At 47.1% G+C, this 15496-nt stretch overlaps 2 protein-coding genes across 6 annotated transcripts in view; both read right to left on the bottom strand.

Annotated features, from left to right (window-relative positions):
- Positions 1-1241, bottom strand: part of LOC127047918 (broad substrate specificity ATP-binding cassette transporter ABCG2-like) — a 40087-nt gene extending 38846 nt beyond the window's left edge. The window contains exon 1 of the mRNA XM_050946833.1: positions 849-1241. The gene's annotated coding sequence lies outside the window, so the exon portion shown is untranslated. The remainder of the gene's footprint in view (positions 1-848) is intronic.
- A 428-nt stretch (positions 1242-1669) lies between these two features.
- The window catches only part of LOC127047917 (broad substrate specificity ATP-binding cassette transporter ABCG2-like), a 39786-nt gene continuing 25959 nt past the window's right edge, over positions 1670-15496 (bottom strand). For 2 of the 5 annotated variants that reach the window (XM_050946830.1, XM_050946831.1), the window contains 4 exons: positions 14681-14835; positions 7474-7563; positions 6544-6638; positions 1670-5080 (listed from right to left, as the gene is read on the bottom strand). In XM_050946830.1, the coding sequence (XP_050802787.1) occupies positions 4930-5080; positions 6544-6638; positions 7474-7563; positions 14681-14835 (491 nt within the window). In that variant the 3' untranslated portion in view covers positions 1670-4929. Of the gene's footprint in view, positions 5081-6543; positions 6639-6711; positions 6953-7473; positions 7564-14680; positions 14836-15496 lie in introns of all 5 variants that reach the window. The other 3 variants (XR_007773517.1, XR_007773518.1, XR_007773519.1) reach the window with 3 other exon arrangements.

Below are 15496 nucleotides of genomic sequence, written 5' to 3' on the forward strand. Positions count from 1 at the left end.
TGGGGTTAGGTGTGTATGTGAAGGGTGTAGATGAGGGGGTTGTACATGGTTGGGCTGTAGGTGTAGAGATGGCTGCAGTGCAGATGGGGTGTAGGTGTGTATGTGAAGGGTGTAGATGAGGGGGTTGTACATGGTTGGGCTGTAGGTGTAGAGATGGCTGCAGTGCCGATGGGGTGTAGGTGTGTATGTGAAGGGTGTAGATGAGGGGGTTGTACATGGTTGGGCTGTAGGTGTAGAGATGGCTGCAGTGCAGATGGGGTGTAGGTGTGTATGTGAAGGGTGTAGATGAGGGGGTTGTACATGGTTGGGCTGTAGGTGTAGAGATGGCTGCAGTGCAGATGGGGTGTAGGTGTGTATGTGAAGGGTGTAGATGGGGGGGTTGTACATGGTTGGGGTGTAGGTGTGTATGTGAAGGGTGTAGATGAGGGGGTTGTACATGGTTGGGGTGTAGGTGTAGAGATGGCTGCAGTGCAGATGGGGTGTAGGTGTGTATGTGAAGGGTGTAGATGGGGGGGTTGTACATGGTTGGGGTGTAGGTGTAGAGATGGCTGCAGTGCAGATGGGGTGTAGGTGTGTATGTGAAGGGTGTAGATGGGGGGGTTGTACATGGTTGGGGTGTAGGTGTAGAGATGGCTGCAGTGCAGATGGGGTGTAGGTGTGTATGTGAAGGGTGTAGATGAGGGGGTTGTACATGGTTGGGCTGTAGGTGTAGAGATGGCTGCAGTGCCGATGGGGTGTAGGTGTGTATGTGAAGGGTGTAGATGGGGGGGTTGTACATGGTTGGGGTGTAGGTGTGTAATAGTGGGGTTGAACCTCTCTCCCCGCAGCACAGTTACCGTCACCCTTACCTTGCAGGACTCACGGGGGAGTCGCTGGTTGGATTTTCAGCTGCAGCTGGGATCGCGCCCCGCCCCGCCCCGCTCCGCTCCCCTCCCCGCCCTTGCGGCAGCGAAGCGCCTGCTACCGCCCCGCACTGGCCTGCGCAGCAGTGGGCAGGGGAGAAGGATGCGCGGGCAGGCACGTGACGAAGAAGGGTGGCGGGTGCTGGGGTCGCGCTGATGTGGTGGGACGCGGCTCCTGGCTTGGGAGGCTCGCGCCTGCCCATCCCCCCATCCCGTTCTCACTTCTCAGGCAGCCCTTCTCGCCCGCGCGCCGTTGTTCCCCCCGCGCGTGCAGAGTAACGGCTTTAACGGCTGCCGCTGGGAGCGCGCGCATCTTTCAACGGCCAGGCCAGGGACGCAGCCGCCTCATTGTTTGTTCTCTGCCCCGGGCACTGGGGGCCCTTGCTCCCCGCTCTGTGCGCTTCTGCGCGCTCACTGGCGCCGTCTGTTGTGCGCCCTCCCTCTCCCAATAAAAGCGCCGGAGAAAGAGAGCGCGAGGGTGTCGACTACACGCACGTCTTGTGCCACGGACAAAATTAAAATAAAAATCCCCCCAAAAGTTTAAAAATAAACAGCGACATTATTGACACTTTATTTTTGTACATAAAAATACATTCTGCCAAAGGTATCGATATGGTTATCCTGAAAAGCTGTGCAATAAAATCCAATAGTCTCCTTTTAATATTGGCCAGTTATAGATGTGTGATGCCAATTTCAAGAACCCTGTGTAAATGGTTGGCTCTAACAACAAAAGAGGGACTAGGAAAATAATTCACTAAAATCAGTGGCACAGTCAGAAAAGGCTTTATTTGTGAGCATGGTACAAACCATTTGCTTAGGAACCTGCTGATTTTAAGGCCATGGCACTGGTGAGCTATTGGCTACCTTGATGGTAATTTACCTTGACTGTGATAGACGATATTTAGAAGGTTTGCATAATGAATATCAATGTTACATACAAATTTGCTTCTGTTATACAGGAATATATCATTTGCATATATTGTACAGTTCAGATATCTCACTGGAGATTGTGACAAAACAGCTTATTTTGTGACAGGTCAGAAGGAAAGACAATAATCAAATAATACATAGCATTATTGGAATCAGTTCAATGACTGTTAAGAGGTACATTTTATATTTTAATTAATGGAACAAACATACATAATATGAATAACTAACAATCAGTTCTACCACACAAAAATTTGTTTCAGCCACTTACATTGCTGTGTGACTGACCATTATGCCCCCAAAAGGTTAAACATAAAATGTAAACCATTCAGAAACCAGCTTATTCACAGATGCACAATGTGTTTCTAAAAGACTGTACTTTTCAGGGGTGACTTGCTGTGACTGAATGAAGTAAACAGGCATGAACTCTATGCTAGTTAGAATGTCAGTATAGCATACTGTGAGTGAGGAACCATCACTGTACCAGCATCCATCAGACACTATTACGAACCATGTTATAAAATCAGTTATAAAACATGGCTTTATACTTTTGATAAATGCCTTGGTAGAAAATACACAGTAATTATATTTTATCTGTTACATCACTATGGTTTGAATTCACATGTTAACTGGGTTTCTCCCCATGACTTTAGGAAACAGCAGTAGCTAAGATATAAATAGAATTAATGTCAACAACAAAGGTCTGAAACATTTGGAAATTTTAAAACTACAACTTACCTGATTTATTTTGCTAGTAACCTAAAATAAAGAGGAGGGAGGATTTCGGTAAAGAAAATACATGGAGAAGAAAATTAAAAATGGTGGGATACCAGCTTTCAGGACTTCAGGGAAAACCATGCTGCAGTGTATTACAACCCACATGTATATAAAAGGACCCTTCAGTTTTTTCAAAAAGTGTTTTACTGATGCTTCACTAATGACAATGCATATGTTCTCAAGCCCCAGGCACAACCTTTTCTGTCCACCATTGAGAAAGACGTGAACACATCAGTGATAATGAAAACCAAAATAAAACTATTCCCACATACATTTGGGCACAATCCTGCAGCCCTACTGACCTCAACTGAACACTAAGGGCTGCAGAATTGGGTTCTTTTTACATGCTTTTGTTACTTATTAAAACATTTTATTTCATATTACAAATTTCACAGAGAAAATGGGTCAGTAGCAGGACTGGTGATGTTCAGTTTATGGATGATCTAGAAGAGTGTAAATGTTGAGACAGTAAAATTTGTGGCTGACAGGAAATTATTTAAATTAGTCAAGACTAGAGAGGAATGTGTTCAATTTCAGAAGGACCTAACACACTTAAGTAACTGGGCCACACAATGTTAAATAAAATTCAGTATGGACAAGGGCAGTAATGCATACTGGAGGGAACTTCACATACATAGTGACAGAGTTTGAATTGTTACCATGGGAAAACTATATAAGAATCATTGAAGGCAGCTCACTGAAGATGTGCAACAATGGAAAAACTGTTAAGATGTTAGGCTCTGCTAAAATGGATAATGGAATACAGAAAGCATTATAATACCATCATAACCAGATAATACATCCTTTGAATAACACATTTATTTTTGGTCACCACATTAAAAAGACACACTATAGCTGCAACAGAAAAAATCCTAAGGACAACAAAGATAATTTGTTGCACAGGAGCTGAGAAGCCTTCCATTCAAGGAGAGTAGGAATAAATACAACAGAGTTATATAAATTAACAGAATGGAGAATATCTTTAGGGTACACCTATCTTCCCCTTCAGATAACACAAAAACAGGAGGTACTTCACATAAGGAAATTTAAAATGCAACATAAAGTGATAATTTATTTACCTGTAGAGACTACATATTAATGTATTACAGCCGTAGTATGTTATTAAGGCAGCGTTGCCAGCTCTCACTACTTGATCATGAGTCTGACAATGCTTGGTGTTTTCCTTAAACCCTCAATGGCTGGAATCAAGAGATCACATGAGAATCTCAGCTCTCACTTCAAAGAAGTTTCTAGCCCACATGGTTACAGAATAAAGCTTGAGAACATGAAGCAAATTCACCCTAAGAGCTCAGAAACCAGAAGACAAATACAAATAACCAGAAAATTATTACTTTAAAAAAAAAATCTCACAGTGGAGATAGGACACCAAAGTAGATTACTGGTCTGTTGCTGCATGGTAATTTCTGTGTTCCTAACTGAAACACTGTGCAAAGAAAACATACATTATATTTGGCATGTATATCTTAATGCACATTTTCCCATGCATGATAGTTAAGGTTTGTATTCAGCAATAAATATTTCCACATTACTGAAGCCATGCAAACCAATTTTACATCTGACCAGTGAGCAGATGTGAGAGGTAGAGCAGAGCCATAACCTCACCTTCTGCCTGCTTCTCCTTTTTTGGCACTGCACCTCAAGGAATAAGACACTCCCAGCATGCCCCAACTAACCACAGGGGCTGCAATTCTTCCTAGTTCTTATGCAGACTACACAAAGGTTGGCAGCTTCTTAGCCTTCCCCATCTCGCCACCGACTATGCAACCATATAAGGACCAGGCAAAATCTGGCCCATGGCAAAAATGATGACTACAGCGTGGTGGAGTGTGTGTGGAGGAGGGAAATAGGAGAGATTAAAATATTAAATTAGTGTTCCAGGACCTTAAAAATAGATTTTTTGGGGGGTCAGAGAATCGTTCTGGATGTGCAAAATTAAGAAAATAAGTCCAACCATGGAACCTTTTCTTTGTGGATGGAGCCATTAATTATTACCACTTCATAATTGTTCTGAATTTTAACAAATAGCATATAGTAAAAAATTGCCTTTACAATTGGTCTAATGAAGAGATGAATACTCATATGTACATTTCATGACCATAAAGAAAATTCAGGCATACTGTAAATTTCCAAAAAGTGCATTCATTGAATATTTAGTATTGCTGAAGTTTTTTGTTAACTTTGTTAAATTTTGAGGCAAGAGATAAGATACAAAAGAGCAGTATTAACAAAAAATCAAGTCAGTTTTGTAACTTATAAAACTATCCAAACAGTATGAATTACAATTTATATACACTTTTTTGTTTTAAGATAACTTTTTCATGAAGCGCAGTTTCAGATAACAAATTGTAAGGAAAATTATTGTCATGCATGCAAGAGCCACATGATTCTGCCACAGGCCCCAGGAAGTTGCCTCAATTCCTTGGCTTTTCAAATATTCTTCTCCAGTACAATACCTACAAATACATACAGAGATTTTAAAAAGTGAATCCTTTATTAGGTGTCTGTTATGTTATGTTCATTTAAGCTGGATTTCCACATGACAACAAAGGCATTTTTGCAGCAGCCAAGTCTTAAGAAAAATGCATGGAGACGTTTCACATGTCAGGAGTTCCTGACCCCCGGAACCCAAGGATTTAAATTGCATTTTTTTCTTCTCTTGATTGACTTGAGATAAGATTACAACACCTTACACACATTTAAACTACCCAGAAAGGGTTGTCCAGTGGGTAGGGTGCTAGCCTGGGACTGAAGAACCCAAATTCAATTTCCAGTTCTGCTACAAACTTTTTTTGTGTGACTTTGAGTAAGTCACTTAGGGTGCATCTATACTTAAAATGCTGCAGTGATGCTGCAGCACCACTGTAGCACTTCAGTGACGACACTAATTACCTCAATGGCAGAGGTTCTCGATGGCATAGGTACTCCACCTCCCCAAGGGGGCAGTGGCTAGGTTGACAGGAGAATTCTACCATCAACCTAGCACTGTCTACACTGGAGGTTAAGTTGGTTTAACTGCTTCAATCAGGGTGGATTTTTCACATCCCTGAGTGACATAGTTATACCACCCTAGTTTCCTAGTGTAGACCAGGCCTTATTCTCTGGATATGTCTACACTCCATCTGGGAATGAGCCTTTCAGTCCGGGTCCACAGACCTGCGCAAGCCCTGCTAATACTAATCCGCTAAAACGAGCTGTGTAGATGTTGCTTTGTTCAGGCTCTCAAGCCTCCCTTCCCATGCTTGGGAGACTCAAGTGCAATGTCTACACAATTAATTTTAGCATGCTAGCATGAGTCCCACTAGCATAAGTCTATAGATGTAGGCTGGGAGGCTTGTTCCCAGATGCAGTGTAGACATACCCATTGTGCCTCCCCAGTCTGTAAAATGGGGGATAATAGTACTTCCTTTCCCCACAGTGGTGTTGTGAGGATAATTACATTAAAGACTGTGAAGTGGTCAGATACTATGGTCAGGGGATCATATAAGTACCCAAGATAAGAGATCATTTTCTTTTCAATTTATAATTTTTTTTTCATGTTGTATGATTAATAGTTTTGTAGCAGGAGAGTGGGGGAGTAGATATTGCAAGGTTGCCTGATATGCTGTTTGGGTGGGGAGAGTGTTTTTGTTTTAATAGACATAATGAATTCAAAGTGACAAAGGCATATCGATATTGCTATGAATACCTTTACTGGTTGTTTTGCTAATGACCTCTGTAGCATGTTATCTTAGCACATACAATGGGAAAAACCAAACCCAAATGCTTTTTTTCTTAATACTAAAGAAATATTACTGTAAAGAATCCTACTGTAGGTGGTGAATGCATGTCAAATTCTCTAGCACTCAAAAAACCCTTGCAATCTTGTAGATGCCTTGTACAGTAGTGGGATTCATTTTAATGCAAAATATATACTTACGGTTGGCTAACCTGCGTGCAGTTCGTATCAGTCTGACTTGTATTAGTGATACCAGAGCAAAATTTCAGATCAGTAAATTCATTAATTTGCAAAGCCTTTTAAGGTAAAAGAAAAAAACAACTCAATGACTATTAAAGAGATGACAAACCAACTGGATCAGATACTTACTAAAAATCAAATTTATCTTAAAAAATGTTATGGCATCATAGCTTATGATCTCAGACAAATCCACCTTTTCTAACAGTGGCATAGCTGATTTTGTTGTAAGAGTATAGTTGTATACATGATGTAAGAATATAGTTTGTTCAGCACCCCATATGACAGAGGTCATCTATACAGCAGCTGTCTAACCCAGCGCTTTCAAAAGACTCCATGTTTTCCATCATAACTGCATTACTGACTCAGCTTCCTAAAAATAAGATCATAGTAGTTAGAGATGGAAAAGATCCAACTCTTATCCAGTCCACCTCCTGCAATTATTTGTATGATTCCACCTGTTCACCTTCAGTTTTTTTTAAAAAGCTAAATATTCTCTGTGACTGAAGCAACGAGGTGAAAGACAGCAAATTTATTTTGTTTAAGTAATACAATACTATTTCATTTTATATAGTGTTTTATGCTAACTGTATCCCAATATAGTTATAACTGAGATATATAGTTATTTAAATACCTGCACATCTCTGCACATTTGAACTGTTTGCAGATAGGAGACACTTAACCTCTTACAATCACCTTTAGCTGCTGTATCCATAAACTCCTCATGATACCTGACTAAAGCATGCCATGTCAAGTTTTAATTTCCATATGTTCAAATAACTTGCTCTTTACTCACTAATCTATGAAACCTGGATTCATTTCTCCCATCAGATTCAGATGGTCCATTTTGACAAATACTTCTAAACACAATGCACAGGAAAACATAGCACTTACCGTCATGCCATATCGAGGGATGCTGAAATACTGCAGCCAGGAAAGCCAAGACATGACGCTTGTAAGATTTACCAACAACCCGGAGAAAATCTGTAGACCGTAAAGACACAATAAAACATCTAAGTCCCAGAGTCACCATTACTAATCAGATGTGCACAAGTAACTCCCATGAGATCTATATGCTATACAGAAGTCTGAGTCATATTACAGTAGAGGATAATAAGGGGTTCATATCCTCCAGTCAGAACACCCAAGTAAACTCCTATAGAGGTTGGTTGCTGGTGTACTATGCTTTTAGTTGTTAGGGGAGAACCCCAAATCAGGTTTTTGCTAAGCTACGGTTTTTATAAAAGACGGTTACTCACCTTTGTAACTGTTGTTCTTCGAGATGTGTTGCTCATATCCATTCCAGTTAGGTGTGTGCGCCGCGCGTGCACGCTCGTCGGAAGATTTTTACCCTAGCAACCCCGGTGGGTTGGCAGGGTCGCCCCCTGGAGTGGCGCCACCATGGCGCCGGATATATACCCCTGCTGACCCGACCACTCCTCAGTTCCTTCTTGCCAGCTACCCCGATAGTGGGGAAGGAGGGCGGGTTTGGAATGGATATGAGCAACACATCTCGAAGAACAACAGTTACAAAGGTGAGTAACTGCCTTTTCTTCTTCGAGTGATTGCTCATATCCATTCCAGTTAGGTGATTCCCAAGCCTTACCTAGGCAGTGGGGTTGGAGTGAGATGTCGCAGAGTGTAACACTGCGGAGCCGAAGACTGCGTCATCCCTAGACTGCTGAACCAGGGCATAGTGGGAGGCGAATGTATGGACCGAGGACCAGGTAGCTGCGCGACAAATCTCATGAATGGGTATGTGAGCGAGGAAAGCAGCCGATGAGGCCTGAGCCCTGGTAGAGGGCGCAGTAACGTGGCTCGATGGAACATGAGCCAAGTCGTAACAGGTGTGGATGCACGATGTCACCCAGGAGGAAATCCGCTGTGAGGAAACAGGTAGGCCCTTGATACGCTTAGCCACCGGAACAAGGAGTTGAGGGGTTCTGCGAAATGGTTTTGTTCGCTCGATATAAAAAGCGAGCACTCTACGGACATCTAGGGAGTGTAGCTGCTGCTCCCTGTGAGACAAATGTGGCTTTGGGAAGAAGACAGTAGGAAGATCTCCTGGTTAACATGGAAGGCCGATAGCACTTTGGGCAGAAAGGCCGGATGTGGTCGCAACTGCACCTTGTCCCTGTGGAATACAGTATATGGGAGATCTACCATGAGGGCCCGAAGCTCAGAGACTCGTCTCGCTGATGTGATGGCCATCAGGAAAGCGGTTTTCCATGAGAGGTAGAGAAGGAAGCAAGTTGCTAATGGCTCGAATGGGGGGGACATGAGTCTGACAAGAACCAGGTTAAGGTCCCATTTGGGGGTGGGGCGGCGTACCTGGGGTAGAGGCGCTCTAGGCCCTTAAGGAATCTAGACACCATCGGGTGTGAGAATACCGAGCGGCCATTCTCCCCTGGGTGGAAGATAGAGATGGCCACCAAATGGACCCTCAAAGATGATACCGCTAGGCCCTGTTGTTTGAGAGACCAGAGGTAATCCAAGATGTTAGGGATGGAGACTTCAGTGGGAAGGAAGTTCTGCTCCACGCACCAGCACATGAAACGTTTGCACTTGGCCAAATATGTCACTCTAGTGGAAGGCTTCCTGCTACCTAGGGGCACCTGTTGCACTGGGGCAGACCAACACAGCTCAGACTGGGTCAGCCACTCAGGAGCCACGCCATGAGGTGGAGGGACTGAAGGTCTGGGTGATGCAGTTTGCCGTGGTCCTGAGTGATCAGGTCCAGGTGAAGAGGCACGGGGACAGGGTCGGCTATGGACAGGTCTAGCAACATGGTGTACCAGTGCTGCCGAGGCCACGCTGGAGCTATCATGATTAAGCAGGCTTGTCCCTGTGTTCTTTCAGTAGGACCCTGTGGACGAGCGGAAATGGTGGAAAGGCGTAGAGCAGGTGCGTCGTCCACGGTATAAGGAAGGCGTCCGCCACTGAACCCGGTGAGAGGCCTTGAAAGCAGCAGAACATCTAGCATTTCCTGTTCCCGCGGGACGTGCAGAGGTCTATCCGGGGAAACCCCCACCTCCGGAAGAACGAAAGAGTAACGTCCGGGTGAAGTGACCATTCGTGGGAAAGGAAGAATCTGCTGGGGCGATCTGCCAGCGTGTTCCGAACTCCCAGGAGAAAGGACATGATAAGGTGTATAGAGTGGGCTATGCAAAAGTCCCAGAGTCATAAGGCCTCTTGATACAGAGGCGAAGACCTCATGCCTCCTTGCTTGTTTATATAGTGCATGGCCGTTGTGTTGTCGGTGAATACTGACACACAACGGCCCTGTAAGTGCTGTTGGAACGTCTGGCAAGCGAGGTGACCGCTCTCAGCTCCTGGACGTTGATGTGCAGGGTCAGCTCTTGAGATGACCAAAGGCCCTGGGTGCACAGGTGCCCGAGGTGAGCCCCCCAACCCAGGGATGATGTGTCCGTTGTCAGGGATGCCGAGGGCTGGGGCGGATGGAACGGGAGCCCTGCACACACCATGGAGGGATCCAGCCACCACTCTAAGGAGTCTAGGACGGTCGGGGGAATGGTGACGACCATGTCCGTAGCATCCCTGGCTGGTCGGTATCGTGAGTTGAGCCACGACTGGAAGGGCCGGAGGCGCAGTCTGGGGTATTTCGTTACGAATGTATAGGCCGCCATGTGGCCCAGGAGAGTGAGGCAAGTGCGTACTGAAGTCAACGACGCCGCTCGCAGACTCTGGATGATGACTATCATAGTCTGGAACCGTGGCAGTGGTAGACAGGCTCTGGCAAGATTGGAGTCCAGGGTGGCGCCAATAAATTCTATCCTCTGAGTGGAGATCAGAGTTGATTTTTCCGCATTGATCATTAGGCCTAGATGTAGGAAAAGGTCCTTGGCAATGTGGATGTGATGGAAGACTTGCGCCTCGGAGGTCCCTCGGATGAGCCAGTCGTCTAGATACGGAAACACGTGTATCCGACTGCGGCGGAGGTGGGCAGCGACTACAGCCATACATTTGGTGAATACTCTTAGGGCCGTAGAGAGGCCGAATGGGAGGACCGCGAACTGAAAATGTTGGCTGTTGGCCACGAACCGGAGGAACCTCCTGTGAGGTGAGAAGATGGCTATGTGGAAGTAGGCATCTTTCATGTCGAGGGCGGCATACCAGTCTCCAGGATCCAGGGATGGGATAATGGTCCCCAGGGATACCATACGGAACTTCAACTTTATCATGTATCTGTTGAGTTCCTGCAGATCGAGGATAGGCCTGAGACCTCCCTTTGCCTTGGGGATTAGGAAGTAGCAGGAGTAAAACCCCTTGCCCCATTCGTGCTCTGGTACCTCCTCTATGGCTCCTTTGGCGAGGAGCATTTGCACCTCCTGGAGGAGGAGTTGCTCATGAGAGGGGTCCCTGAAGAGGGAAGAGGGAGGGGGGTAGAAGGGGGATTTTGAAATAAATTGGAGGTGGTATCCAAATTCCAGCGTGCGTAAGACCCAGCGATCTGATGTTAGCTGGAACCACGCAGGGAGGAAAAAGGAAAGACGGTTGGAGAAAGGAGGGGACGGATCCTTTAAAGAAACTGGTACAACGCCCTCGGGCGCACTTTCAAAAGGAAGGTTTTGGCCCTGAGGAAGGCTTGGAAGAGCCTTGGTTTTGGCCCCCTTGGTTGCCCGATTGCCTTCGGCGACCGGTTCTGCCTCGCCTTCTGGCGAAGTCTTGCCTCTGCCGGGGCTGATGGTAAGGGCGGTGTGGTTGGGGCCGGAAGGGTCTACGCTGAGTCACTGGTGTGTGCGTGCCTAACGAGCGCATAATGACCCTGTTGTCTTTTAGGCTTTTCAGCCTAGGGTCAGTTTTATCTGAGAACAGCCCTTGGCCCTCAAAGGGAAGATCCTGAATAGTGTGTTGGAGCTCCGGGGGGAGGCCGGAGATCTGCAGCCACGAGATACGCCGCATAGTCACGCCAGAGGCCAGAGTCCTGGCAGCTGAGTCCACGGCGTCCAGGGAAGCCTGGAGGGAAGTTCTTGCCACCTTCTTTTCTTCATCGAGGATTGCCGAGAACTCCTGTCGTGCATCCTGCGGAAACAACTCCTTAAATTTGTCCGCTGCCGCCCAGGTGTTATAACTATAGCAGCTAAGGAGGGCTTGCTGATTGGACACGCGGAGTTGGAGTGCCCCTGTGGAATACACTTTGCACCCTAGCAAGTCCATGCATCTCGCATCCTTTGATTTAGGGGCTGGAGCCTGCTGGCCATGGCGCTCCCTCTCATTAACCGACTGGACAACAAGAGAGCAAGGAGGAGGGTGGACATAGAGATATTCATAGCCCTTGGAGGGCACCATGTATTTACGCTCTACACCTCTCGCAGCAGGTGGGACAGAGGCCGGGGACTGCCAGATCGTAGTGGCATTGGCCTGTATGGTCCTAATGAAGGGAAGAGCCACTCTAGTGGGGGCATCTGATGTCAAAATGTCCACCACTGGGTCCTGTACCTCCGGGACCTCCTCGGTCTGCAAGTTAATATTTTGTGCAACGCGCCTGAGAGGTCTTGGTGGGTCCTGAGGTCGATTGGTGGAGGGCCAACAGACGAGGTTCCAGCTACAGCCTCGTCAGGGGAGGATGAAGAGGAGAGACCTGGAACAAGCAGGTCTGACGATGGCTCCTCCTGGTGGATCGTCTCTGTCTCCCTGGGGAGTTGGGAGTCCTGAGGCTGGGTCAACCCTTCCTCCATAGGAGGAGGAGGAGGGCGGGTGATCGTGGCTTCCGGCACCCTGTGTTCTGAGGCGGCCGAGCGCGATGGACCTGGGTGAGAGCCTTGGGCCTGATGGTACGCCCAAGGCGTCCAGAAACCCCACTGTTGCGGCCCATGATCTTGAGGCTGAGGCTCATGGAATAATGCAGCAGGCACGTCGGTGTCTGGGGCGTATGCACCATCCGCTTGAGAAAACACGGATGGGTGTCGGGACAGCCAGGGAGGAGCCAAGCGAGCCTGGTATGAGTCCTTCGCTCTCGTCACTGGAGATCTCCTCGGTGCCGGGGATCGGTACCGGGAGTCATATCGGTGCCGAGAACGAGACCGGGACCTGCAACCAGCGCGGTGCCAGGAGGTCGACCTGGATCTCGACGGTCTGTGGCGGGACCGGCTGCGAGAGTCTCGGTGCCGGGAGCGGTGCCTGGAACCGGAGCGGTACCGAGAGTACCGGGCAGGACGAGAAGAGGATCTGTGCCATGAGTACGACCAGTACCGCCTAGGTGAGCGGTGCTGGGACTGCGAGCGGCGTCTAGACGGGGTCCGTCCATGAGACCGCGAATGGTGCCGGGACCTGGATCGAGATCGGTGCCGGCTTGCCGATTCCAGTGAAGGAGGTCTCATAGTGGCTGGCTTGCCTCTGGAATGTAGTACCCACACCGGCAGTGCCGGGGGTTGAGGCAGAGTAGACTCAGTCATCGCTATAAGGTCCCTGGCTGAGGAGAATGTCTCCGGTATGGAAGGGACCGTAAGCTCAACCACAGGCCTCGGCATAGAGCTCTCAAGGACCGGACTCGATGGCCCTCTCAGGACCGGAGTCAACGGTACCACACTCATTGGTGCCATAGCAGGAGTAGGTGCCAGGCAGTCCGAACGAGGGTGAGTCTGCGTTGAAGGCATGGAGGAAGTGGAGGGCCTCCAATCAGGTCCCTCTGCTGAAGAAGGCCGGTACCGAGGTGTCTTGGCGGAGCCGGCACGGTCCGGTGCCGGAGGAACGCTGTCAGCGCTCGTTGCCGAGGACGGAGGGTTCAGGGCTGCCTCCATAAGGAGAGTTTTCAAGCGAAAATCCCTCTCCTTTTTTGTCCGTGGCTTAAAAGCCTTACAAATGCGGCACTTATCTGAGATGTGTGATTCCCCGAGGCACTTTAGGCAAGAGTCGTGGGGCTCGCTCGTGGGCATCGGCTTTTTACAGGTCGAGCACGGTTTGAACCCCAGTGAACCGGGCATGGGCCCCGGCACCGGGTGCGGGGAAGGGCTAATGCCCAAACCCCGCTAAGCTATGTACACTAACTATCTAATAACTATAAAACTAATTACACTATAGACTAAGTCAACTATGTACAACAAAGATATCGAATGAACAAGGAGAAGCTAGGGAAGTGGAGGACAGCTAAGCCGTGCTCCACTGTTCCAACGACCGACATGGGTGGTAAGAAAGAACTGAGGAGCGGTTGGGTCAGCAGGGGTATATATCTGGCGCCATGGCGGCGCCACTCCAGCGGGCGACCCTACCGACCCACCGGGGTTGCTAGGGTAAAAATCTTCCGATGAGCGTGCACGCACGGCGCGCACACCTAACTGGAATGGATATGAGCAATCACTCAAAGAAGAATATGAAATTGTATTTTCTAGTCTCCAAACTCTGCCTTTGCTTCTCTATGGCAACTAGACAAAAATAAGGCAGACAGGCACTTTTGAAGAGCCACACCGAGAGTGTTCGGGTAAAGTTTTCCTCAAGTGGCCCTAAGATTGCTGTCCAATGAGGCGTTTCCCCGCGTGGAAAACTGGACATGCTTCTATCCACACTGCACTGCAGCCAACTCAAATCTCTTTTGTATGTGGCCTATTAATAGATAGTTGGTTTCCTTGTTAATGGTTAGAAAGTTAGTGGTCTCATAATTTAAGGGACTTTATCCTTGGTTCAGCTGAGGAGAGCAGTGGAAATGTGAGTCTAAGCCACTTCTCAGCTCCCCCAGCCTTGGATCAGCTAAGGTCCTCTCTAAATCATGCTGGCTGCAACAGTTTTACAGGGAACTATGCACTAGTTGCAAAGCAGATGGAGCATCATGCACCATGCCACATCCACTCTTAGCTGTGGCATGATCCCTTCCCAGTTCTTCCCCATTATATTTATCACTAAAACTTGGCCCTAACTAGAACATCAGATCCAAAACTCACCTTATCCCCAAACTTCTGGAGAAGTTCAGAAACAAGCCTGAACTTTGGAATTTTGGTTAATGTATCTACTGGGACAAAGTGTAACATGAAAGCCCCAGACTCTTGATCTTTTTGCAGAATTCAAATTGAGATCTCAATCTGGCTCTGAACTTCACAGCTGCTTGGGTTTATGTCAAAATAAATAAAACCATAATAATGCTACTCACAATCATAAAAACAAACGTGATCGTCATGAGTAGATTAGCTACAGCCACCACATTCTGTCCTGTTGCAATCGCTAGCGCCATAGCAGTGGCCGTGTAGGATACCATCATAAGAGAAAACATCATTATAAAGAAGGAATCTGCTCTTGGCTTCAAACCTTAGGGAGCAGAACAAGAAAGCTGTTGGTATAATTTTGTCAGAGCTTGTACCATAGTCAATGTGTACTATCTTAATATATGTAGTTGGCCCCACTTATTAGAATAAATTTTGTGGGAGGACTGATTCAAGGAAATCTGCCCTCTTTACACCACCACTCCGTACACTTTGGATCACTGGCTGTAAGGCCTGAGGATCGGTGTCCCAAATTCCTCTGCCTTGCCAGTTGGGGAAAGGGAGTTCAGACTCCCATGGGCACAAAGACTAGGGATTTTGTCTAGAAAAGAACTGATGTTTATACAGTATTTGTGGAAGGAGATGGGGGATTGTAATGGACTTTTTCAATGAAATGGAGGGAGAAAAAGCTGTAATATGTCTCAGCCAAGCCAAGATAAAAGAGGAGACTTCCTGATTCACTAAGAGCTCAAGTTATCACCACAGAAAAACTGAACAAGAAGCAGCTCATGCCTCACCCCATACAGCAGTAGATCACACGCAATAAACATCCAAAATTATTTCACCCGTTTTCATTGGGGATGGGACTCCCATGAGTCAGGGGTTGTTGGCAGCTGTAGATTAGGCATTAGTTTCTGAATCGCCCCTATTTCACAGCCACGTAAACATTCTCTCTGTAGTCTGTATATCCTAATAGTGCCATAATG

The sequence above is a fragment of the Gopherus flavomarginatus genome, chromosome 3, assembly GCF_025201925.1.
Source record: "Gopherus flavomarginatus isolate rGopFla2 chromosome 3, rGopFla2.mat.asm, whole genome shotgun sequence".
NCBI classification, from domain to species: Eukaryota; Metazoa; Chordata; order Testudines; family Testudinidae; genus Gopherus; species Gopherus flavomarginatus.